At 40.8% G+C, this 25,406-nt stretch overlaps 1 protein-coding gene across 4 annotated transcripts in view; it reads right to left on the reverse strand.

The window, feature by feature from the left end:
* FMN1 (formin 1) overlaps nt 1-25,406 on the reverse strand; it is a 205,441-nt gene that overhangs the window by 120,134 nt on the left and 59,901 nt on the right. For 3 of the 4 annotated variants that reach the window (XM_084522357.1, XM_084522356.1, XM_084522358.1), the window contains 2 exons: nt 20,652-20,684; nt 9,230-9,291 (listed from right to left, as the gene is read on the reverse strand). In XM_084522357.1, the coding sequence (XP_084378483.1) occupies nt 9,230-9,291; nt 20,652-20,684 (95 nt within the window). The remainder of the gene's footprint in view (nt 1-9,229; nt 9,292-20,651; nt 20,685-25,406) is intronic. The other variant, XM_084522359.1, reaches the window with a different exon arrangement.

The following is a 25,406-nucleotide window of genomic DNA, read 5'->3' on the forward strand; positions in this document are numbered from 1 at the left end:
AAACACCCCTGGCACAACTTTAGCCCATTCCCCCTCATCCTGTCACCAGGCACGTGGGAGAATAGACCAACCCCCACCTCGCTACAGCCTCCTTTAATGTACTTATAAAGAGCGATAAGGTCGCCCCTGAACCTCCTCTTCTCCAGGCTGAACAAACCCAGCTCCCTCAGCCGCTCCTCGCAGGACTTGTTCTCCAGAACCCTCACAAGCTTAGCCGCACTTCTCTGGACTCTTTTAAGCATGTCCATGTCCTTCTTGTAGCGAGGGGCCCAAAACTGAACACAGTACTTCCGGTGTGGCCTCACCAGAGCCAAGTACAGGGGGACAATCACTTCCCTAGACCTGCTGGCCACAGTGCTTCTTATGCAAGCCAGGATGCCATTGGCCTTCTTGGCCACCTGAGCACACTGCTGGCTCATATTCAGCCGACTATCCACCATCACTCCCAGGTCCTTCTCCGCCAGGCAGCTTTCCAACCACTCATTTCCCAGCCTGTAGCTCTGCTTGGGGTTATTGCGCCCCAGGTGCAGGACCCGGCACTTGGCCTTGTTGAACTTCATGCAGTTGACCTCAGCCCATCGGTCCCGCCTATCCAGGTCCTCCTGCAGAGCCTTCCTACCCTCGAGCAGATCGACACATGCACCTAACTTGGTGTCATCTGTGAACTTACTGAGGGTACACTTGATCCCCTCATCCAGATCATCGATAAAGATATTGAAGAGGACTGGCCCCAGTACTGAGCCCTGGGGAATGCCACTAGTGACCGGCCTCCAACTGGATTTGACTCCATTCACCACGACTCTTTGGGCCCAGCTATCCAGCCAGTTTTTAACCCAACGAAGCATACGCCAGTTCAAGCCATGAGCAGACAGTTTCTTGAGGAGAATGCTGTGGGAAACGGTGTCAAAAGCCTTGCTGAAGGTCAAGGTAGACCACATCCACAGCCTTTCCCTCATCCCCCAAGCGCGTCACCTTGTCATAGAAGGAGATCAGGTTCCCCCCCGCATCCAGTAAAGGCTGGAGATTCTCCTTCGTCCTCCATTTTGCATTATTGTATTTGTAAAAACATTTTTTGTTGTCTTTAATGGCAGTCGCCAGATTGAGCTCCAGATGAGCTTTGGCCTTTCTGGTTTTGTCCCTGCACTGCCTCGCAACATCCTTATAGTCCTCCCGAGTGGCCCACCCTCTTTTCCAAAGATTGTAAACCTTCTTTTTTCTCCTAAGCTCAGGCCACAATTCTCTGTTCAGACAGGCCGGTCTTCTTCCCCGCCAGCTGGTCTTTGGGCACGTGGGGACAGACCACTCCTGCGCCATTAAGATTTCCTTCTTGAAGAGCGCCCAGCCTTCCTGGACTCCTCTGCCCTTCAGAACCGCCTCCCAAGGGACTCTACCAACCAGTGTCCTGAACAGTTCAAAGTCAGCCCTCCGGAAGTCCAACACAGTGGTTTTACTGGTCCCCTTCCTGGCTTCTCCAAGAGTGAAGAACTCTACCATTTCATGGTCAGAGGGGCGAACCAGGTTGGGAAGCTTTCTGGCAATGTCCCTGACCCTGGCCCCAGGGAGGCAGCAGACTTCCCTATGGGTAGGGTCAGGCCGACAAATAGGTCCCTCTGTTCCTCTGAGAAGGGAGTCACCCACAACAATCACCCTTCCTTCTTTGTTGGTGGAGGCAGTCCTGAGGCGTGGAGTCGACTTCCTTGCCCTAGGCAGTCTCCTGGGTAGACTTTCTACCTCTTCCTCAGCTACCGGTCTCTCAAGCTCCAGGGCCTCAAACCTCTTGCATAAGGGCACCTGGGAAGGTGGGGCCAGTGGGGGAGGGCATCACCTGCGATGTCAAGCAGGGACCTGTTTCCATTCCTCCTCAACTCCTAGGTCCCCTGCCTCTGCCCGACAGCAACAGGGCAGGGGGTCCACCCCCATTTGGGGTGTCTCACTCTGGTACCTGTCCTTCAGGCCATGCAGGGACTTCCTACAGAGCGCACTGTGTCTGGTGGGACCATTGCAGCTGAGCTAGCAGTAGACCACCGTTAGAGGAATTGTTCATATGGGTGGGGGGGAGTGCTCTGCCCTTCCTGCGCACCCTGCCTGCGCTAACTGCCGCGCCACTCCCTTCTGCCACTCCCTTCTGACGCACTACGCCCTGTTTGCCCGTCCTGGTCGCCGCGCTCCCTAGGGGCAGCTTTTGAATGGCCGGGGAGGGGGCACTGCTGGCTCCGCCTACACCTCGTTCGCATCCCTCGGGAGGGCTGCCGGGTCCTGGCAGCTCCCTCAAGAGGGCTCGATGCCTGAAAAATTAGCCCTGCCCATCCGATCTCCTGTTCCGCTGCAGAAAGCGTCTGCCCTCAGTTGATCACTTTCTCTCTGTGGATGTTTCAACTGAATTACGTACATTAACAAACCTGTTCAGAGATGTTATGCACTATTATGGCACAGATTTGTCAGTAATCCAATTGGTGTAATAAATATTTTGTAATCTTAATTTAATTAATATACACATTACATGACTAGAATTGATTTCAAGTGACACCGAAAAAAAGAAAAAAGTTTCACTGTCATAAAGAGAGCACCATCAAATAACCACAGTAAGCCTTTCCGTCTCCCTTCCTAGCAACTGTTTTACATCCTTCACGACTGCCTCGAGCATTGACAGCAACCCTTTCAAACTCGTGGTATGGGTAAAGCTCTGATTCCAATGAAGTTTACAGGTTATGACCATAGCAATAACAAACCTTAAACAATAAGAATCCATTCTGAATTGCTTTCACATACTCAAGGAAAAATATAACTTACAAAAAGAAAAAAAAAAAAAAAAGATTAGGTTACATACCCTTCAGGACAGAAGTGTAAGACACTTCATAATTGCTGAAAAGTAAACAGAGCTCTCACCAACAAGCCATCATACATATAAATTTCATGGGACGGATTATGCATAACTTATTTTTTTCTCTGACAATGCTGAGGACTAACTGTTATAGGCAAAGAATGTCTACAGTAACCTTAGTTGCTCAAAATCCAGACCATTCCAATTGAACAGTGACCCCCAGGCTTAATCGACTCAGCAGTGAAGATCCTCTTAAAAAACACATGCCTCTTTGAGCTTATCTACCACCTCTACAATGCTTTGCCATGGCCCTATAATCATACACAGCTAGGATTTCGTTGTTTCTTTTACCTTCAGAGGGCGGTTTAATAATTTCTTAAGAATCTTCCCACACACATACCTTCAAGCACTCCTTAAGGTTTTTCTAAGCATTTTAGGAGCAAGAAAGAATAAGAGTCTCACTCCTAATCTTTAATACGGAAAGTATGATGAATAACTTTATTCATAAATACACAATACAGGATTTGGATCAGATTGCAAAAGAGCTGGTTCAGAGAAATTTCTGTCTGTAGGTTTCTTCAGTGCATAATACAAAATCATATTTAACTCAAACACTTCCAATAGTCAGGATATCTACCACCATATTCGTCTGTTACATCTTTAAAGTATAAAATGCAACAAGGTATTACACTAAATCATGGCACAATATAATTTCTCTATGTGGTCCCATATTAAATTTTATAATGTGAAGTTCTACACATACAGTAGTATGTAGCAATTAATATATATATTTTTAATCTTAAAACAAGGTATTTTTGCCTTTCTTCACATAATGAAAAGACTGGAAAGACACAGACAATGTCTGATGTTTTTAATACACTCTATTTTTACCAGTGCAAATGCTCATAACATAAAGAATGAACAAGTATCATGTCCCTTTCCTGCCATATTTAAGTATTACAGACTGAAGCAACTTCAGGGAAAGGCAATAATTTTTAAATTAATTACAAAACCCAGAAAAAATTCCTATGAAATAAAATACAAAATAATAAAGGATAATAACAGAGGTGCAGAGAAAAAATGTTTTTTAGAATGTTTGAACATCACAGAAGAAAGAACCTCTCAAAGTGGATGGGCTGTAAATAAAAGGAAAAAAAGGGAAAAAACAGACAAACAAACAAACACAAAAACACAAAAACAACACAAATGAAGATTTTACCCCCTTCCATTTAGAAAACTACTAAAACTTAAAAGCAGAACTATTTATGATTTACCAATGCAACATACCCATGTAAGCGGCATCTGACTGTCAGATTATATTCACAATAAAAAATAACATGCTGCCGTAAGAGTTGACATTCTCTTCAGAGACTGAATAACTAGGCGTTGACCTTCCTTTGACATAGGACATACCAAAATACAGGAATTCAGTATCTCCGTCCTAAGTGTTTTTCAGATTATTAGTGTCACTATATAGAGATTTTCATATTGCATTTTTCATGTTCCAGAGAATTAAAGAGCTCTGAACAATTGTATATACAAAAAGGATGCATCTACAAAGGGTCACATTCTAGTACAAGGAATTCATTGTCAAGGACATACAGGGAAAAAACTGGAACACTGTTCAGAGGGTCAGAAGTCACAAAAGCATGTGATATTGTAATTTATTCATTGGTATATATATTGTATTGGTATATACCTTAACCTGAGTGCAGACTGTTTCAGGAAAACCTTAAAATACTAACTGCTGGAAATGGCATATTTGGGTAGCATTTCTGAGCACTTTAGTTAGCATGCATCTTTTATGAACCTGACACCTTATACCAGGCTGGGCTGAGGTCCAAAAATCAAGAAGCACACTGCTAAGGAAGGGGCATGGAGGCAGTGGTAGTAGAAACAATGAGTAAGAGACAATGAAGGCACTCAGATTTGCCAATGAAAAACAAATCAAATACAAACCCACTGTACAGGAAGAAGGCATTCTTACAGTCTGCATTTTATGCTGTTTTCCAGCACCCACTGCTGGACACTACTGGAAACAGAATATTTGCTCCAACTTGTCTTTGATATAGGAAGTTGCTATTGTCATTCAATATTGTAAAATGAAAAATTACACTATATCTCAGAAATCATTAACCTTATAAACAGAACTTTGTGTAAGGTCTTGTGTGACTTTTTAGTAACTCCTAAATTGAATTCAAAAAGCCTTGTTTGAATTGCATCTTGCGTACACTTACTATTTTTCTGCATCAATTATTTTTCTGATCACTGTGATATAGATATTACACATCACTGTTATAACCTAAAAGGCTTACAGAACAGTTCTATAGCCTTTTCTGGTTTGGAACTAAATAGTCTGAGATAAAACAGTGTCAAGCATCAAGATAATCACCAAACAAATGTATAAAATATAAGTAAACAATCTGTCAGAAATTGCCACTATATCACTCTTCCACTTCATGAACAACAAATATTTGCATTTTAGCTCATTCAAATTCTATTTACATACATATGTATATAAGATGGTGAGATTTTATGGTGTACTTATTGTTAAAATTTACTTCACAATTCCACCTGCTTGGAAATGCCCCATTCACAATTTCCTTGCTACTAAACAAGATAACAAAGAACTGCACTTAAACAACAATACCTGAGAAAAACTCTAATAATCTGGGTAAAAAATAATAATCTGATTTGAAAGAGCATATTTTTATTATTCAAAGTTATGAGCAGCAAACAAACAAATCTGTTTCTCCTGCAGGTTCTTGCAAATGTATTCTTATGGAAAACAATATGTGCAACACCAGTGCTATTTTAATGAAAGGTGAAATTCAGAACATTGTGTTACAACTAAAATATCTGAATTTCATGAAAAGTGAAAGAAAGAGAAAACACTCCAGTAATAAGGTCATGGCAATCTTCAGTCTTCCTGGACTGCTATGAGTACCTGCCTCCTCTGCCACTACTATTTCCAGGGTTGCTGGAAATGTGCAAACACAGATTTGTTTCTCACCAAGACTAAGTATTGTTTGAAATAACCTCTAAAAAAGAATAAACCCCCTTTCCATCTCTGTACTGTTCTTGTGTGGGAGAGTTACACTATTCTTTGTAACAGTTATTTGAAATGTTTATTGTACATTATTGCTATATTTACTTCAGTGCCAGCTTGCATTTCCCTGTGCTGAATTTCAAAAGATGCTTAATAGGGAAGAGTGCACTCACTGCACACAACAGACTCCTCACCTATCCTTTCCATGCCACCAGCTGCTACAATCGTTCCACCCTGTCTGCTCAAACAACTCAGACTCTCAGACTTCTCAGTTTAATAGGTTTTATACTATTATGGCTGGGAACGACAAGGTCGAGTCCCTTTGGGTTAGGATCAGCAGGGACAACAAGGCTAGTGTCCTGGTCGGGGTCTGCTATAGACTGCCGAACCAGGATGAGGAGACGGATGAGGAACTCTACAGGCAGCTGACAGAAGTTGCAAAATCGTCAGCTCTTGTACTCATGGGGGACTTCAACTTCCCTGACATATCCTGGAAGCACAACACAGCCCTGAGAAAGCAGTCTAGGAGGTTTCTGGAGAGCGTGGAAGATAGCTTCCTGATGCAGCTGGTTAGTGACCCTACCAGGGGTGGTGCCCCGCTAGACCTTCTCTTCACAAACAGAGAAGGACTGGTGGAGGATGTGATTGTCGGGAGCTGTCTTGGGCAGACTGACCACGCAATGGTGGAGTTCACTATTCTTGGCGAGGCCAGGAAGGGGACCAGTAAAACCGCTGTATTGGACTTTCGGAGGGCTGACTTCGAGCTGCTCAGAACACTAGTTGGTGGAGTCCCTTGGGAGGCAGTTCAGAAGGGCAGAGGGGTCCAGGAAGGCTGGGCACTCTTCAAGAGGGAAATCTTAATGGCGCAGGAACAGTCTGTCCCCAAGTGCCCAAAGATGAGCTGGCGGGGAAGAAGACCGGCCTGTCTGAACAGAGAATTGTGGCTTGATCTTAGGAGAAAAAAGAGGGTTTATAAGCTTTGGAAAAGTGGGCAGGCCACTCGGGAGGACTTTAAGGATGTAGCGAGGCTGTGCAAGGACAAAATTAGGAAGGCTAAAGCTCATCTGGAGCTCAATCTGGCTACTGCCGTTAAAGATAACAAACAACGTTTCTATAAATACATCAACACAAAAAGGAGGACTAAGGAGAATCTCCATCCTTCACTGGATGCGGGGGGAAACTTAGTTACAAGAGATGAGGAAAAGGCAGAGGTGCTCAATGCCTTCTTTGCCTCAGTCTTTAGCGGCAATACCGGTTGTTCTCTGGATACTCAGTACCCTGAGCTGGTGGAAGGGGATGGGGAACAGAATGTGGCCCTCACTATCCATGAAGAACTGGTTGGTGACCTGCTACGGCACTTAGATGTGCACAAGTCGATGGGGCCGGATGGGATCCACCCAAGGGTACTGAGAGAACCGGCAGAGGAGCTGGCCAAGCCACTACCCATCATTTATCAGCAGTCCTGGCTATCGGGGGAGGTCCCAGTTGACTGGCGGCTAGCAAATGTGACGCCCATCTACAAGAAGGGCCGGAGGACTGACCCGGGAAACTATAGGCCTGTCAGTTTGACCTCAGTGCCAGGGAAGCTCATGGAGCAGATCCTCCTGAGAGTCATCACGCAGCACTTGCAGGGCAAGCAGGCGATCAGGCCCAGTCAGCATGGGTTTATGAAAGGCAAGTCCTGCTTGACGAACCTGATCTCCTTCTATGACAAAGTGACGCGCTGGGTGGATGAGGGAAAGGCTGTGGATGTGGTCTACCTTGACTTCAGCAAGGCTTTTGACACCGTTTCCCACAGCATTCTCCTCAAGAAACTGTCTGCTCATGGCTTGAACTGGCGTATGCTTCGTTGGGTTAAAAACTGGCTGGATAGCTGGGCCCAAAGAGTCGTGGTGAATGGAGCCAAGTCCAGTTGGAGGCCGGTCACTAGTGGCATTCCCCAGGGCTCAGTACTGGGGCCAGTCCTCTTCAATATCTTTATCGATGATCTGGATGAGGGGATCAAGTGTACCCTCAGTAAGTTTGCAGATGACACCAAGCTATGCGCATGTGTCGATCTGCTTGAGGATAGGAAAGCTCTGCAGGAGGATCTGGATAGGCTGCACCGATGGGCTGAGGTCAACTGCATGAAGTTTAACAAGGCCAAGTGCCGGGTCCTGCACCTGGGGCGCAATAACCCCAAGCAGAGCTATAGGCTGGGAGAGGAATGGTTGGAGAGCTGCCAGGCAGAGAAGGACCTGGGAGTGATGGTGGATAGTCGGCTGAATATGAGCCAGCAGTGTGCTCAGGTGGCCAAGAAGGCCAACGGCATCCTGGCTCATATCAGGAACAGCGTGACCAGGAGGGCTAGGGAGGTGATCGTCCCCCTGTACTCAGCTCTGGTGAGGCCGCACCTCGAGTACTGTGTTCAGTTTTGGGCCCCTCGCTACAAGAAGGACATCGAGGTGCTTGAGCGGGTGCAGAGAAGGGCGACGAAGCTGGTGAGGGGCCTGGAGAACAAGTCCTACGAGGAGCGGCTGAGGGAGCTGGGCTTGTTCAGCCTGGAGAAGAGGAGGCTCAGGGGTGACCTTATCGCTCTCTATAGGTACCTCAAGGGAGGCTGTAGCGAGGTGGGGGTTGGTTTGTTCTCCCACGTGCCTGGTGACAGGACGAGGGGGAATGGGCTTAAGTTGAGCCAGGGGAGTTTTAGGTTAGATGTTAGGAAGAACTTCTTCACTGAAATGGTTGTGAGGCATTGGAACAGGCTGCCCAGGGAAGTGGTGGAGTCACTGTCCCTGGAAGTCTTCAAAAGACGTTTAGATGTAGAGCTTAGGGATATGGTTTAGTGGGGACTGCTAGCGTTAGGTCAGAGGTTGGACTCGATGATCTTGAGGTCTCTTCCAACCTAGAAATTCTGTGATTCTGTGATTCTGTGATATGTCCTGGCCTTTCTGCAGACATAAATAAACATTCTGTAATACAAATACTCTAATTGTACTAATCTGATGACTGCTATATGTGATCTGCTTAATGAGAAGTATGTTTTGGTGAGAAAGAGTGAGTAGTTAAATGTCAGTGCTCTAATATGATAAGCAAATGGAAAAGTACTGCTTGCTGAGATAGACGGAAGAATGTCTTCCATGCTAAATGAGTACAACAAACAAAACTACGAAAAAGAAATATGAAAAACTACTTTTTGCCATCCTATGTGAGCACATGTATGGATTTTAACTAAACTAATTTTAACTGAATTGACAGTCAACTGAAAATTACTTTTATAAAGAAAGGAATTTTTATTATTTGAAGGTAAATATATGTTGCACTATTTAAATCTGTAAATCACAGTCAGAGAAAGGAAAAAAAATATTATAGAAGTATACCTTTAATGTTTCAATTTCCTCTTTGTGTTCCCTCTTTAAATGCAAAATGGCAGCTTGGTACTCTGTAAAGATAAAAAAGAACATTCCATTAGAGTCAGAAACCAACATGACGTCTTAAGCATAGTGTATTTCATACTACACCGTGAGGTCCGGAATGCAGATGCAGGCTCTCAAATAAAAGACCTTCTGCAAATGGTGATGGAAAATTAAATGCAACGTTGTAATTAGCATTTTTGTTCTGAGACCCCATGACAAGATTTTCAGTGGTCTTACTGAGAACAGAGGATAAAGCAAAGAGGTATTCCATGCTGAGAGGAAAAGGTGGGGTGGAGATATTTCAGACTGGAACAACAAGAAGAAACAGAAGGGTTAGCTTTGCAGATAAAAGTAGAGCTGATAGGATATATTATGACATACATGCATTCATACACACATATGTTCTAAAAAAAGCGTATATTAAATGAAATTATTTAAACTGAACTGTAAATATATGACCACTAAACACATGCAAATTGGATACAGGACTAATCACAAATTCAGACAAAGACCTGAAAAAGTACCCAACAGCAAGAGATACAAAAAATTCTTAAATTTGTCATATGAAGCTTAATTGCAGAGATTAAGTAATTTCTGAGGGAAAATATACTACATACTACATAATTCTTTTTAATTTGGAGAGGCTATAACAAAACCCAGAAAATGAAACTTAAAGCCAGGGAAATTTATGTCAGCAATGAAAAATTGAAAACACTGAGCACTGATTATATAGTTTTAGAGGTGACTGTAATGTAGATTTACCAAACAAACCTCCAGAACCTGTATCTCATGCTATGGTGTCCCTCACTCCATACTGGCTACATTTGACCGAAAAAGAAAGAAAAGAATTTTCATTACAGTTGTGTAATGATTTAAGAAAAGCCTGTCTCCTGTGAGACACTGGTCCAGATGCTCTAGCCATCCTAAACAAGTAACTGGAGTTCATTCTATTAAGGCTCCACTCCCATCTGCTTCCAAATCAAAATTTATCTGATGGTTCATTTCCAGTTCCCTGGCTAGCTTCTGCTTCCTGAAATAAAAAAAAAAAAAAAAAAAAAAAAAAAGATTCAGATCCTAATTTAAACAAGGACTCAAAATAGTCCAAGGAGGTTAAATTTTACTGAAAACGTTCTCCAGTGCTATGTCTCTGGAACATAAGAACCAGTAAAACAGCATTATATCATCAAAATATGGACCAAAGCACCAGATCAGTAAAATATTTCAGTGGTTCAATGGTTAGGTGGTTTTCTTATTTTTCTTTTGAGAATACATGAGCAAAAAAGAAAAGAAAACCTAACCTAGTCATCACCCTGAAGTCTGTATGCTGAGGAACCTTTTACTTTAAAACTTTTTTTTCCAAATATTTTGAGAGGCAGGTGAAGCTATATCCAAGCAACTGAATTGATAAACAAAACTGAAGGAAGCGTTTGACATTTTACAAGACGCAAAATAAAAAAAAAAAAAAACAAAAACAAAAACATCAATACTATAACTAGTCAGAATCACTCATCTGAATACCTCCATACTCTCTTACGAGGTTCTCCTTAGAACTTCCCAGCATGGAAGAACTGACTAACTGCTCTCTTTGAATTATAAGTGGTTAGATCTACACACTTTCAGATTTTATTCCATTAACTCGGAATCTCGGCAAGTGGTGAGCCAATCGTCTCACCACTTGCCGAGGCGATCGACTCCAGCCGGGACAGACGCATTCTGTAGCGGAGCGGGAGATTGGACAGGCAGGGCTAATTTTTCCAGCACTGAGCACACTCGAGGGAGCCACCAGGACCCAGCAGCCCATGCGAGGGAGGTGAACGAGGCGAGAACGAGGCGTAGGTGGAGCCAGCAGCATCCCCTCCCCAGCCGTTCAAAAGCTGCCCACAGGGAGCATGAGCGACCAGGACATGGTGCGTCAGAAGGGAGTGGTGCGACAGTTAGCAGGGCAGTTTCGCGCAGGCAGGGTGAGCAGGAAGGGCAGAGCATTCCCCCCCCACCTATATGAACAGGGGTGGTGGAAGTGGCTCTCTATGTCAGAGAAAGTTTTGACGTCGCGGAACTTGAGGATGGGAATGATAAGGTTGAGTCCCTATGGGTTAGGTTCAGCGGGAAGGCCAACAAGACAAGCATCCTGGTGGGGGTCTGTTATAGGCAGCCAAACCAGGATGAGGAGAATGAGGAGGAGTTCTACAGGCAGGTGACAAAAGTTGGGAAATTGTCAGCACTTGTTCTTGTGGGGGACTTCAACTTCCTGGATATATCCTGGAAGCACTGTTGTGCAGCCCAGAGAAAGCAGTCTAGGAGGCTTTTGGAGAGCGTGGAAGATAGCTTCCTGACGCAGCTGGTTAGTGACCCTACCAGGGGAGGTGCCCCGCTAGACCTTCTCTTCACAAACAGAGAATGTGGTGGTTGGAAACTGTCTTGGGTAGAGTGACCATGAAATGGTAGAGTTCTCCATTCTTGGAGAAGCCAGGAAGGAGACCAGTAAAACCACTGTGTTGGACTTCCGGAGGGCTGACTTTGAACTGTTCAGGACACTGGTTGGTAGAGTCCCTTGGGAGGCGGTTCTGAAGGGCAGAGGAGTCCAGGAAGGCTGGGCGCTCTTCAAGAAGGAAATCTTAATGGCGCAGGAGTGGTCTGTCCCCACGTGCCCAAAGACCAGCTGGCGGGGAAGAAGACCGGCCTGTCTGAACAGAGAATTGTGGCCTGAGCTTAGGAGAAAAAAGAAGGTTTACAATCTTTGGAAAAGAGGGTGGGCCACTCGGGAGGACTATAAGGATGTTGCGAGGCAGTGCAGGGACAAAACCAGAAAGGCCAAAGCTCATCTGGAGCTCAATCTGGCGACTGCCATTAAAGACAACAAAAAATGTTTTTACAAATACAATAATGCAAAATGGAGGACGAAGGAGAATCTCCAGCCTTTACTGGATGCGGGGGGGAACTTAGTTACGAAAGATGAGGAAAAGGCAGAGGTGCTTAATGCATTCTTTGCCTCAGTCTTTAGCGGCAATACCGGTTGTTCTCTGGATACCCAGTACCCTGAACTGGTGGAAGGGGATGGGGAACAGAATGTGGCCCTCGCTATCCATGAGACGAAATGGTTGGTGACCTGCTACGGCACTTGGATGTATGCAAGTTGATGGGGCCAGATCGGATCCACCCAAGGATACTGAGAGAACTGGCAGAGGAGCTGGCCAAGCCGCTTTCCATCATTTATCAACAGTCCTGGCTATCGGGGGAGGTCCCAGTCGACTGGCGGCTAGCAAACGTGAGGCCCATCTAGAAGAAGGGCCAGAGGGTAGACCCAGGAAACTATAGGCCTGTCAGTTTGACCTCAATGCCAGGGAAAATCATGGAGCAGATTATCTTGAGCGTCATCACGCGGCACTTACAGGGCAACCAGGTGATCAGGCCCAGTCAGCATGGGTTTATGAAAGGCAAGTCCTGCTTGACGAACCTGATCTCCTTCTATGACAAGGTGACGCGCTTGGGGGATGAGGGAAAGGCTGTGGATGTGGTCTACCTTGACCTTCAGCAAGGCTTTTGACACCGTTTCCCACAGCATTCTCCTCAAGAAACTGTCTGCTCATGGCTTGAACTGGCGTATGCTTCGTTGGGTTAAAAACTGGCTGGATAGCTGGGCCCAAAGAGTCGTGGTGAATGGAGTCAAATCCAGTTGGAGGCCGGTCACTAGTGGCATTCCCCAGGGCTCAGTACTGGGGCCAGTCCTCTCCAATATCTTTATCGATGATCTGGATGAGGGGATCAAGTGTACCCTCAGTAAGTTCACAGATGACACCAAGTTAGGTGCATGTGTCGATCTGCTCGAGGGTAGGAAGGCTCTGCAGGAGGACCTGGATAGGCGGGACCGATGGGCTGAGGTCAACTGCATGAAGTTCAACAAGGCCAAGTGCCGGGTCCTGCACCTGGGGCGCAATAACCCCAAGCAGAGCTACAGGCTGGGAAATGAGTGGTTGGAAAGCTGCCTGGCGGAGAAGGACCTGGGAGTATTGGTGGATAGTCGGCTGAATATGAGCCAGCAGTGTGCTCAGGTGGCCAAGAAGGCCAATGGCATCCTGGCTTGCATAAGAAGCACTGTGGCCAGCAGGTCTAGGGAAGTGATTGTCCCCCTGTACTGTTTAGATGTTGAACTTAGCGATATGGTTTGGTGGAGGACTTGTTAGTGTTAGGTCAGAGGTTAGACTCAATGGTCTTGAGGTCTCTTCCAACCTAGAGAATTCTGTGATTCTGTAATTCTGTGAACTCCTTTTTGATATGCTTTTTGGACACAAACTGCTTATTCATTCACCTAAACTAGACTTAAAAAAACAGCTGCCTCAGGTCCTCAGAACAGTCAGTGACCCTTCTGGCACCTTAGTTATTTAAGCACTCAGTTTGCAGGGCATGAACCTTATGAACATTGTGACTTGAAGTTTAGCTCTTTAAGGTCACATGATAGCCAGAGCAAATAATAGGCTTTCAAAATGCTTCTAACAATCTTAACAAAAGATCTACTGTCTCTCTTGGACTGCCCAGTGCTCAACATTCTTTAGGATTTGGGTATGAACTTGTGCTGGCATAGACCTCTACTGCACCTAAAGCAGATTTTTCACTCTGTCTACTCACTCCTAACTCTCTGTTGCCTCTTCTCTTATGTTGCCATGAATGTTTGTGAAAGCACAAAATGATGGAAGAACCCTGGCAGATTAAACCTAATACAGCACAAAAAACAGTTAAAAAAAAATAAAATTAGTTGTGCGTTATTTTTTGTGATAGACATTTTGCAAGATACCATCATTTTAAGTTATTTAAGTTCCAAAGTCCCAAAGGCATGTGCTTTTCATTACTCCTAGCTGAAAGTTCCAAAATAAATTCTTGAGATTGCTTTGTTTAAACTTTGTTATAGAGTAAAATAGAAAGTAGAGATTCTTTTACAGTTTGCTTATTCCAAATAAAAGTATGCTTAGCAACTACTAGATTATAAGAATAAACCTAATTAGTTCCTTAAAATACTGTTACTACATAAAAGCAAGTGTGTCATACATTGATATACTATAACATATTTAAAACATTGTCTACTATGCAGTAAGTAGGCATTCTGCAGCATAAGCTTCTTTTATTTCTTTCTACCATTGTAGTTTCTCCTAATTAAATAGTAAAAAGAAATACCTATTGGATAAAAAACAACACCCAATGAAGTACTGTTTTTATGGACTGTTCTTGGAGCCAGCTGAGATACAATGGTGCAACAAAACCTCCCAATACATGGTGCTACAATACCTTAATGACATTCAGACTGATATGGAAATAAAGCTAATCATCACAGAAGCACAAAGTTACAGAATGGTTGAAGGCTGGATGAGACCTCTGAAGGTCATCTGGTCCATATTCCTTCTTCAAGCAAGGACACCTAGAGCCAGTTTCACACTACCATGTCCAGATGCATCTACAAGCACAAAGATTCCACAACTACTCCGGGCAATCTGTGCCAGGGCTCAGTCACCCTGTCTGATGTTCAGACAGAACCTCCTGTGTTTCATTTGCTGTCCATTGCCTCCTGTCCTGTCACCCAGCACCACTGAAGAGAGCCTGGATCTGTCTCCCCTTACAGACCAAAGCTGACCTGGTGTCAGGGTGTGGCTCTTTACTGCATTCCATGTCAGCACATCCCGTTTTATGTAATGTCAAGATTTTTATATTTTCTGAGGTTTTAAAATCTTTCATTATCCTGGATAACAGAAGACTGATGGTGGAAACATCCTGTTGTGCTTGCCTGGTCTACAAACAGCCTGCCAGGAAGAAAGTGGCTGTAAGGCATGAATAAGTTAGCCATCCCCAATTCAAACAGTACTCTGAAGGGCTTTTTAAACAAACAAATCAGATACAAATCAGATGGGAAATGCTCTTACCCTGACAAGTGACCACAAGCAAATTAGAATTTAATTACTGAGAAAACAATGAAAAATGTGAATGTTAGTCATTCACATAAGGCAAACAAGCGAGAAGTAAATAATCTCACTGTACAAATTCAGTTCCAACCAGCTCTAACGATTTTAATTTATTACTTCTAGTACACTTTTTTCTCTGTGTTGAGAGGAGATCGTCCCAGGAAAAATATTATAAAAGTTGGAGGGTTTTTGACCTACTTGGGCATACTCTTTACTTATGCAACTTGGTGCTTCCTTCAGTCAATAATTATAACCCACTGCTGCTAAAGCAAACCATCATAAGACTAGTTGTTTTTTTCCTGAGATACTGAGATAAAGCAGACAAAAATGTGGCATAGATATAGATTTTTTTTTTTTTTTTACCTCTTCTGGTAGTTAGGAAAGCATTTTCTGTGTACCAGGATATTGAAAAATGTTTCAATAAAATACTTGCTTTAAAGTAACATTACTATTGGCAGGAAGCTAGACAGAGGCCTCGGTGAAAACTAACAATATAGACTAATTTTAACTTAGCTAATGAAAAAGCATGGCAGTGTGAGGTTTCTATTTTGGATGTACGTTGTTGGAAAATTAAACTGGTTAGTTATTGTAAAAACAGAAATCTCCTTCGTGTGAAACTTAAATTTCCACTTGATCCCATGTTTTGCCATTGGAGGTAGATAAGGCAGGTATATAAAGCAGTCTTGCTAATCATACAGATTCATCATCAGATATACTAAAGCTTTACTTGGACTTCATTATCATGAGAGTTATAATGATAACAAAATGAATCTTCCCTCCCTCCCCACTACTGTTTTTCTGTACTTTCATCCTTTACATTCACACTTCTTGCATCTATGGTTTGCTGTATGTATTTTAAATCCATTAGGCAACATACACCAACATTAAATCATGCAGGTCCTCTCTGCACATAGAAAGTCAAAGAGATGCCTCTTGCCTAGGTCAAATCACTTTTCCAAGTTCTGAAATCTATCCAGATCACATTCAGGGAAATAGTTAGCACCTAGTGAAAGTACCTGAGATTTACCCAGTCAAGTAGATTTCAATGCAGAGCTTCACTGAGTCGTATTAGAGAAAAAATAGCTGTGTAAGTAAAAGATTGTGTCTAATTTGGAGAGATAAACTTGTTGTAGAACATTAAAACAGTAAAATGAGTTGGATTTCTTATGGGAAACTAATTTGGTTTCCAGAAGACACTACAAAGCAAAAGGAAATAAAAGTCAGTGAATTAAGTAAAAATATCTTATTTTGTTTGGGATTACTCATGTTATATATTTCTAATCTATGGAGGTTCAGGAACACATTGCAAAGTCTCTATTTTGTTCTTATTTCTACAAGTCCCTGCAGAGGTAAACAAAACTGCCAAGTGTAGAGTAGCAGGACTGTGATGAAGGGCATTCTTAGGAAGCTAGCACTAGATTTACAGCAAAAGACCAGTTAGACGGGGGACTTAGCACTCTCATCGCTTGAAAACAGTATAGTTACAAAACTCATACCAGAAACCAGACAGTGAAAACACCTCAGGCCTCAGAAACTTTAAAGCACACGGGTCTAAACTTCTGAAGCCAAACACAAAAGCTTAGCTGAGTCTTACCAAAATAAAAATCTAAAAATATAGAACATATGACATATTTCAGCTCATATTACTTTGTGAGGAAATTCCTCACTGAAGTAATACGTAAGATGACTAGTCATATGTATACCATATGTATCCCAGTTGTCACTCTGAAATAAAAATCATTCAGCTTCATAATGAACAAAATTGTATCTGCATTGAGCCATGCCAAAAGTCTATTTTGCCTAGTATCCTGTCTCTGACAGTAGCCAAAACGCAGGTGACATAAAAAAAAAAAATAAGAACAGGCAAAAAGGTAGCCATACTTTTCTCCCATGCACTTCCAGCAACATGATTTGCAATTCAGAACTTTTAAACCACAGATGTTGTTTTCATATTTAACAGTTTGCAAGTGGATTCCTCTCATGAATGTGCATTGCTGATTTTAAAACTCCTGGAAGCAGATAACATCCTGCAGCAAAGAATTAATTACACGTTAGGTGAAGACCCTTTTGTTTACTTGGAATCTCCACCTGTTAGTCTCATTTGATGTCTGCAATATGTGCACTGGAAGAAAAGTGTTTGCTATTTACCCATTTGCCATTTGTTGCAATTTTAGAGGTCTCCATCACAAACCCCTTGATTATTTCTTTTTCAGTTGACAGCATATTAGTCTATATAGTCTTTCTTCATAAAGAGCACATTTCATAATTTTGATCAAACTTACTGTCCCCTTCTGAAACTACAGTTTCCCACCAGATTCAAAATGTGGACATTTAAGCACTGAAATTACAGTAATCTACATATTTGTCTTTTATTTCTGTCCTACTGTTTCCTACCACCATTGGTTGATCACTACTGAGTAGTGAAATGACATTTCCCAAGATCTATTTCAATATCAAGGTCCTACCGAGGTCTTGTATTTAAAGAGTGATGACCTGATCAGAGTTCATTATATATGTGAATTTAGGATTTCTTTTTTTCTTTGGATTTCTTTCTTCCTCAAGTGCAAAACTTAATGTTCTTCATTTTGGATTTCCTTTGCCATTATCCATCAGTCTTCAAATGTTTGCTGCTTTTTTATTTTGGCATTTTCATGAGATAAATTTGCATTGCACTTTCTCAGGTCTTATTCTTTTCTACACTTACTAATTTCATTTCAGGTGCAAGCTTTCCCATCTCCTGCTCACTTTTCCAGTTCATTTATGAGTATATGTGCAGAGTGCAGAGTTGCAAAGCCTTTGCACCCTCATCAATTTTACAGATGACACAAAACAGGGATGAGTCCTTGATACACATGTGGGACCGTCAAGGGGGATCTTGACAGGCTGGAGAAATGGGCTGACAGGAACATGCAAAGGAAGAGGCATGCAAAGTCCTGCACCTGGGGAAGAACAACCCCAAGCCCCCATGCATGCTGGGTGCAACCCTGCTTTGCAGAAAAGGACCTTGGGGTCCTGGTGGACACCAAGTGGAGCAGGAGCCAGCAATGAGCCCTTGTACCAAAGAAACTTGATGGTATCCTGGGCTGCAATAGGGAAAGTACTACCAGCACGTTGAGGGAGGTGATCTTTCCCCTCTAATCAGCACTGGTCAGGATGCACGTGGAGCACTGTGTCTGGTTCTGGACTCCACAGTAGGAGAGAGACATGGAGCTAGCAGAGGGAGTCCACCAAGGGCCACAGAGGGACTGACATGCCTATAAATCACAACTGCTTGCAGAAGCACAGAAATCCATCTACCTGATAATATTTCTGTGTGGACCTGAAGCTGAGTGTCCTATTTGTCACTAATTTGCTACATGAAGTGTTAGTAGCTTTGTATTTCTGTCTATATGATGTGATCCTATCTGACAACTGGGCCAGGAAGTAAAAGTAGGAGGTATAATAAAGCACTGTGCCTCCAGAAATCTATTTTGGAAATATTTTACATATACGCACGTTATACATATATATATATATATATATATATATATATATATATGTATGTACGTACATAAATGTATGTATATAAAAGGTATGTGTCCTTATATGAAAGTATACACAAAGCCTCTGATTTTTAACTTCACAAGGAAAAAAAAATTGCAGAAAGAAATCATGAATCTTCCATGCAAACATCCTGGCCCAAAAAAATTAGTAAGAAAAATTCTGCAACATTTAATGTCTTCATACAGACTGGGAAAAAGTATTCTAGGCTGACAGTCACTGACAATTATATTATATACAGACTGATGTTTTAATTACATATTGAGAACTGAGTTAACAGATGAAGAGGTATCTGAAGATATTAATATCTGAGTTTTAAACATTAACACAGAATGACCTGAAACAAAGGGCCATTAATGCTAATTTTACAAGAATACTCTGCTCTGGAATATGAATCAGAGTAAACTGGTTTGTACATGAAACATGGTAAGTTATTCCTTTCCAATTCTCCTCTACATTGTAAGTTAAGATGCCTGAAATGAAACCAAACTAAAAATGAATTACTCATCTCTAAATTGCTATTCAGTTAGTTGTAAACATTTACAGCCTAAATCTTTGCTAACACATTTTAGAGCAGAGTTGAGAGGTAGGAGTTTCTGTTTCATGAACAACTCTTTGATGTTTACTTATTTGTTCCACTGGAAAGGAGGGAAAAAATATGACATTTTTATGAGACGGATGAACTGAACAGCATGCTCATTTGCCTGGTCTCCAAGCAAGCAGTGAATTACATGAGTGGCCTGGAACTCTAAAGATCTAAGTGTTTCTGTGGCCTCCACACCACCACCAAAATCCTACTTCATGTGAGGGAAATGGAAAATGCCAGCAATTGAGTCATCAGGGAGAGATGAACCGAGCAGACCAGACTCTTCAGATGCTCACTTACTGACAGTTTGCACAGACAACATAACTTTTATAACCTGAGAAAACTGAATGTGCAGGGGAACTCTAACAAGCTATAACAGTTCCAATACAAGATGCTTTTATTTATGCAAAAATGCCTGAATAATGTTTTATTTTTTACGATGTACTAATGTACATGTAACACCCATGAGTAGACTTTCATCATGATATTTCAGAGGCAACAGGACAGGGCTTCAGAGTCATTTGGATTAATTTCTTCAAGTATCATGTTCACTTAACATCATCATCTGAAAGCTGTAATTCCTTTAATCCACCAAAATAGTCTAATACTGAACTAGTACATGCTAAAGTTAGTTCTTGTACACACACACAAAATCAGCTGCCATTTCTATATGCAATATTTACTCAAATCTGTAAAAGTATGCTGCTATGAAATTTCTCAACATTTATTAAATTGTTTCACTTTGTCTTTTTGCTTAAATTCAGCTGTTACCTTGTTTTGACATAAGGAACATCTCACAATGGAGAAGTATAGTCCACAACTTCAGAATAAACGTCTCCATCCCGATTCTCGCTACAGCTGAAGTCTTCCCTTCAAGGCTCATTAGAATAAGCAATGCCTGGTTATAACAAACTCAAGCACTAGGGATAGAAGATACTCCCTAAAATGAGTTACGTTTACCTGGAGTTTGCTCACAGACAACCAAATTAGAGGAAAGTAATACATCAGTTCCCTATTGTGATATCACTCTGATCTGTCTTCAAATTTCAGCTTCGCAAACTTTGACATGTAGCATTGTGGGATGGATCTGAAAGTCAGGGAAACCGACTTAAGTACCACTTGCTGTAACAGGATAGCTGCAACTCTGCAACTGAAATTGCAGCCTCTCAAGCTAGAATAATGAAAACAGTTCCTCATCTACAGACTCTGCCTTTATGATTCCCGTTCTATCAAGGAAAGGTACATACTACCTTTACAACAACAAGAGAGACCAAAGACTAGACAGAGACAGACAACGTTATGCTGTTCCACCCACCTGGTGGTCCCTCCTCATAAAGCTTTAGGTGAGCTAGAGACAAAAGCATTAGTAAGATTGTATTCAAGTTTCACACAGGGTACTTAGATTTTTACACTCATTAAATATGTATCCTAGCAGACAGTCCAGCAGACTCCCTGCTTTTTATTCATTGCTATAAGCATATACCTCAGTCAGTATTGAAAAATATATGTAAATAAATCAATAGCCAAGATATGACATATGCCACTGGATAGTAGAGATAAAACACAATATGATATTACCAATGACAACTAAAGTATGAGGCGTGCTTCACTATTTTGCAAAGAAAATATATACTTCAATATGCATGTTTTTCCCTAATGAATAGAAAATCAAACATGAAATAAACACTAGGCGTTTTGAACAGCCTACACAGTTCAAGCAAATGCCTAAAATGTGGTCAGATGTGTAATTACAAAGAAATTATTTGAATACAAAGCAGCAATAACATTTACAAATATATACGTGTTCATTTAAATCTTTGTCATGATACAGAGCAAGCTGCACTGAGCATTAGCATTTCGAAAAGAAAAGGTGAATTCACTGGTGAATCTGGTAAACTGAAGATATAACCTGAAGCTTTGGGAGTACTAGATACAGTGGATCACAATGTTCTTGTCTAAATTGAATGGCAATTCTCATTTTCTAAAACTGCTGCATAAAGCAAGTGTATACACTAAAACATTATTCAGTACTATTCTATATGTGTTCAAAACTTTGCTGATTATGCTTTTTTTTCAGAAGACCCTTTATGCATGGAGAAGATGACCTTGAGCACCTGATTCCAGAAAATACAACATGCTGACTTCCTGAAAGAAGAATGCCTCCTGATATTTCTTAAGATCCCTGAAAAGTTTCAAACAAACTTAGATGCAAAATATTCTAAGGTTACCTTTTCTTCTTTGACAACAAAGCAAATCACTTACTTTCTCTCAGTTTAAGTAAAATCTTACATGAAAACCTTTCACACAGAAAATTCCACAACTGACATTTCAAATAGATGAGTTATTCCTCAAAACTTTACATAAGCAGTTTAAGAACCTTCTCCCCCATGATCTCAAAACTTCAAGTAGACAGTCAAAGGTTTAAAGGCATTTTAAGCACATTCATTTTTGTAAAAAATCTTACTTATTAAACTCATCAAATGAAAAATCCAAAACAATGTTATCAAACAATTTAAAAGTAATTACAGAAGAGAAGCCGGAAAACTTGAGAGTTATCTATGTGCCTTGAGGAATCCATTATCTTTAAATTGAGTCAATTCATTAAATTTCTGAATAGTGAGAGTTTCTTATTCTTGTCTCTCTCTTTGGTAACGTTTGGTCCCACCCCTTTCAAATTCTCTTTTACTGAAGCCTTTCTTTTCTCTTCCATTATTTCCCATGCAGCTTTCTGCTCTAACCACCAGGTGCCAGAAGAGCATCTCCTCACCACAGCTGCTTTCTTTTTAGCTATTTATTTATTGATTTCCACAAATGTATTGATGCAGCTTTACAGTCTTTTTTTTTTTTTTTTTTTTTTTTTTTTTGGGGGGGGGGGAGGCGCTACAGTCCTAAGAGGCAGCAAACGTTCACACATTTTTTTCCCCTAATAGAAATAATCAAGAGCATCTTACAAACCATGTCATTTCTTCTGTCTTGAACTGGTATTTAAAGTATAAGTTTTACACAGAAGAATTAGATTTGGTAGAAATATAGAAACTTTTTTAACATGTTAAATGAGTGCAATGTTTTAAGCACTTAAATCATGGCTTACATGTTTTTTTACAAGGTGATTGGTCAGTGAAAGCCCAAAGCTTAGGTTTATAAAGAACTGACAGAAAGACTTAAACTTTCTCAGAACCAATTTGAACAAGTTTAATATTTAAGCATCTCACTGTAACTAAGAAATTAAATTTGACTTATTTAGGGATAAGGGCTTGTCTAAAACTATACTGAATATAGTTTTTCATGTTGTTCTAACTCTTCTTCCCTCACCCCATTCCATCTACTCTTGCCTTTCCTCCTTTATTTACTTCCCATTTGACCTGAACTCTTTTACAGCCTTGTAATTCAATATATCGATGGAAATCAATTCCCCAGCCTAAGAAATAAGCAGACATCCCTCATGTCTACTGAATGATTTTTAGACTTTCAGGAGAAGGAAGAAACATGTAAACCTAAGATTTAAAATGATCATTTTCTGCACCTTAAAGATTCTGTTAGAGTGAAAATAGGGAGATGTGGAGAAGGGAGACAGCTGGAAAGGAACACATAGAGAAACAAGTTCCAAACACATCATTAGTTAAGCATTTAAACACTGTCTGAGTACTGAGATAATACCTGTGCTGTTCCTGAAGACACAGCTGTTAACTTACTACAGAAAACAAAGTAACTACACAACAGTTATTGAATTCCCTGGGAGTAACAGAACCATACCCACAGAAAAGCAGGCCTCCCAAAGGAAAAACCAGCAACCCCCCTGATTCTGTTACGTAAACGAAGAAAAGAGCTTCTACTCTTTCTGGCTGCAAATCAATATAAAGCACTATTCAAAAATAGTCACCTGAGTAACTATCTACTTGATCATTCCCCTCCTGTCGCAGGTGAGGTTACAGCAATAGTTCATTTACTTGATAACAGAAATTAAGTTTCACTTGTGATTTTCATCCTCACAGGAAGGCACCATTAGATGTACTGTTGTTGGGGACATTCAACATGATTTCTTTCTCAATATATGTCCTATTACATATATATTAAATAACAATCTATTTCAGGATCATGTTCACAAGTGCAATATGGCAAATAAATTACGCCTTATCAAAAATACGAGGAACAAATTTATTAAAGCATTTCTTTAATGACTAACAAACTCTCTCTATCCACTTCATTCAGAAAAAAGTTAAAATACCTAACGTTTATTCTAGACTGTAGATCTCACACCTTCTCAATCACCTATAGTGATTGAGAACACCTTCTCAATCACTATATTGTATATATACTATAAGCATGCATTATAATTTTAATTATATTTATTATAGTATTTATTATCATCATAATAAATATATTATAATAAATATTTATAATAAATAATTATATTTATTATTTTTATTTATTATTTAATAAATATTTATGTTTGTATGTTTAGATATTATAATAAATAATTATAAATTTATTATAATATTTATAATTATATTTATTATGCATTATATTATAAGCATATATATATATAAGCATGCATTGAGAATGCATGTGTACATGTACATTTATTCGAACATGGATGGATGTGGGTATAGGAACATAATGTGTTCACACCCCCACAGGAACACTGCTTCCCTGATATATTCTCAGAAACCTATGAGTTTAGAGCAGTAGACAGACATTAAAATATGGATGTGTACAAAATGATGAAACGTACAATAAATAGGTGTGGTGGCTTGTTTTTTTCTTTTTCAGATAAGAGTACGTGTCTGTGCCATAGCAGAGAGGGCGAACATGGGAAGGATGTTATCAGATGTAACTAACAAAGCCTCAGAACAGTTCTGAATCCAGGTTCATATTTTCAGAAAGCTTCAAGGTGTCCAGATTCAGGATTTCATTTGGACTGGTATGTAAATCAGTGCTGTACAAATGGTGCTGCAAATAGAACCTTGATCATGTGAACAATGAGACAGGAGAATGAGATCTGATACAAGGAAGTGAATTCAAGAAAAATCAGAGGCATTTGTCTTACACAAAGGGCCTCATATATTTTGAAACAGAACAAGGGAAATAAAATACAAGGTCATTCTCTTGTGCTGTACACAACTGTTCTTTCACTGTGTTTCAGTTAAATAACAATAAACATCTCATAAAATTCTGTGACCATTCTGGGCCTTCACAATGCCACATTGGTAGGACCCATAGCGGTGCCTGCATTTCAAAGTAAAAACTACGGTAAAAGAAAAGAATTCACAGAACTTGCCTTCATTATATTCAGTTAACAGATTAATCTCTTCAATAGGAAAATGTAGTTTAAAATCAAGTTTCTACTTTGAGTGGACCAATGCGGTTCTGTATATAAATTCTGTATATAAATTCAAAATGTTATCTACAGCTACACAGATGTGTGTATTCAGATATGGCTTTGTATAATGTGAAACATGTCCTTTTTAGGCATCTGCTGTAATATGCATCCAGACTCGAAACCAACAGGTCTCCTAAAACTGCTGTATTTAAATAAACATGGAAAAAAAGCAGAAATTTTCGCTGAAAAAGTGAGTCACACTTCTTCTCCCCCTTTACCCTGTAATAATATAATGCCCCGTGCATAGAGAGGCAAAGATGTTTTATCACATGACCTTAGGCACAATTTCCATCCTGTGTTATTATTTGCAGATTTAAACATGGGAAACCAGTATTCTTTTCCTTTCTTCTCTCATATATAATGTTAATAACCTCTAAACAGAAAAGGGATTTAATTTGGCTTGAAAAATAGGTCAGGATTCTTATCCGAGTTCTACAGATGGGTAAACTGAAGTGTGGAAAGGTCAACACTAGTGTTTCCTGAAGTCATTCCAGAAGATAGCATAATAAAAGCTGGAAATGGAACTCAGGCGTTTTACCAACAAATCAGCAGCATTAATAGATGTAAGTCTTGTTACTCCCATCTCCAAAGGCACAGTAGGAATGAAAGTATCAGCCAAGATGGGAAGAGAAAAGTTCCTTTCTCATAAGCCCTGTATGTCCTCTAGTAGGCAGGAAGAAGAGACTGATT

Source organism: Aythya ferina (assembly GCF_964211825.1).
Source record: "Aythya ferina genome assembly, chromosome: 5".
Taxonomy (NCBI): Eukaryota; Metazoa; Chordata; class Aves; order Anseriformes; family Anatidae; genus Aythya; species Aythya ferina.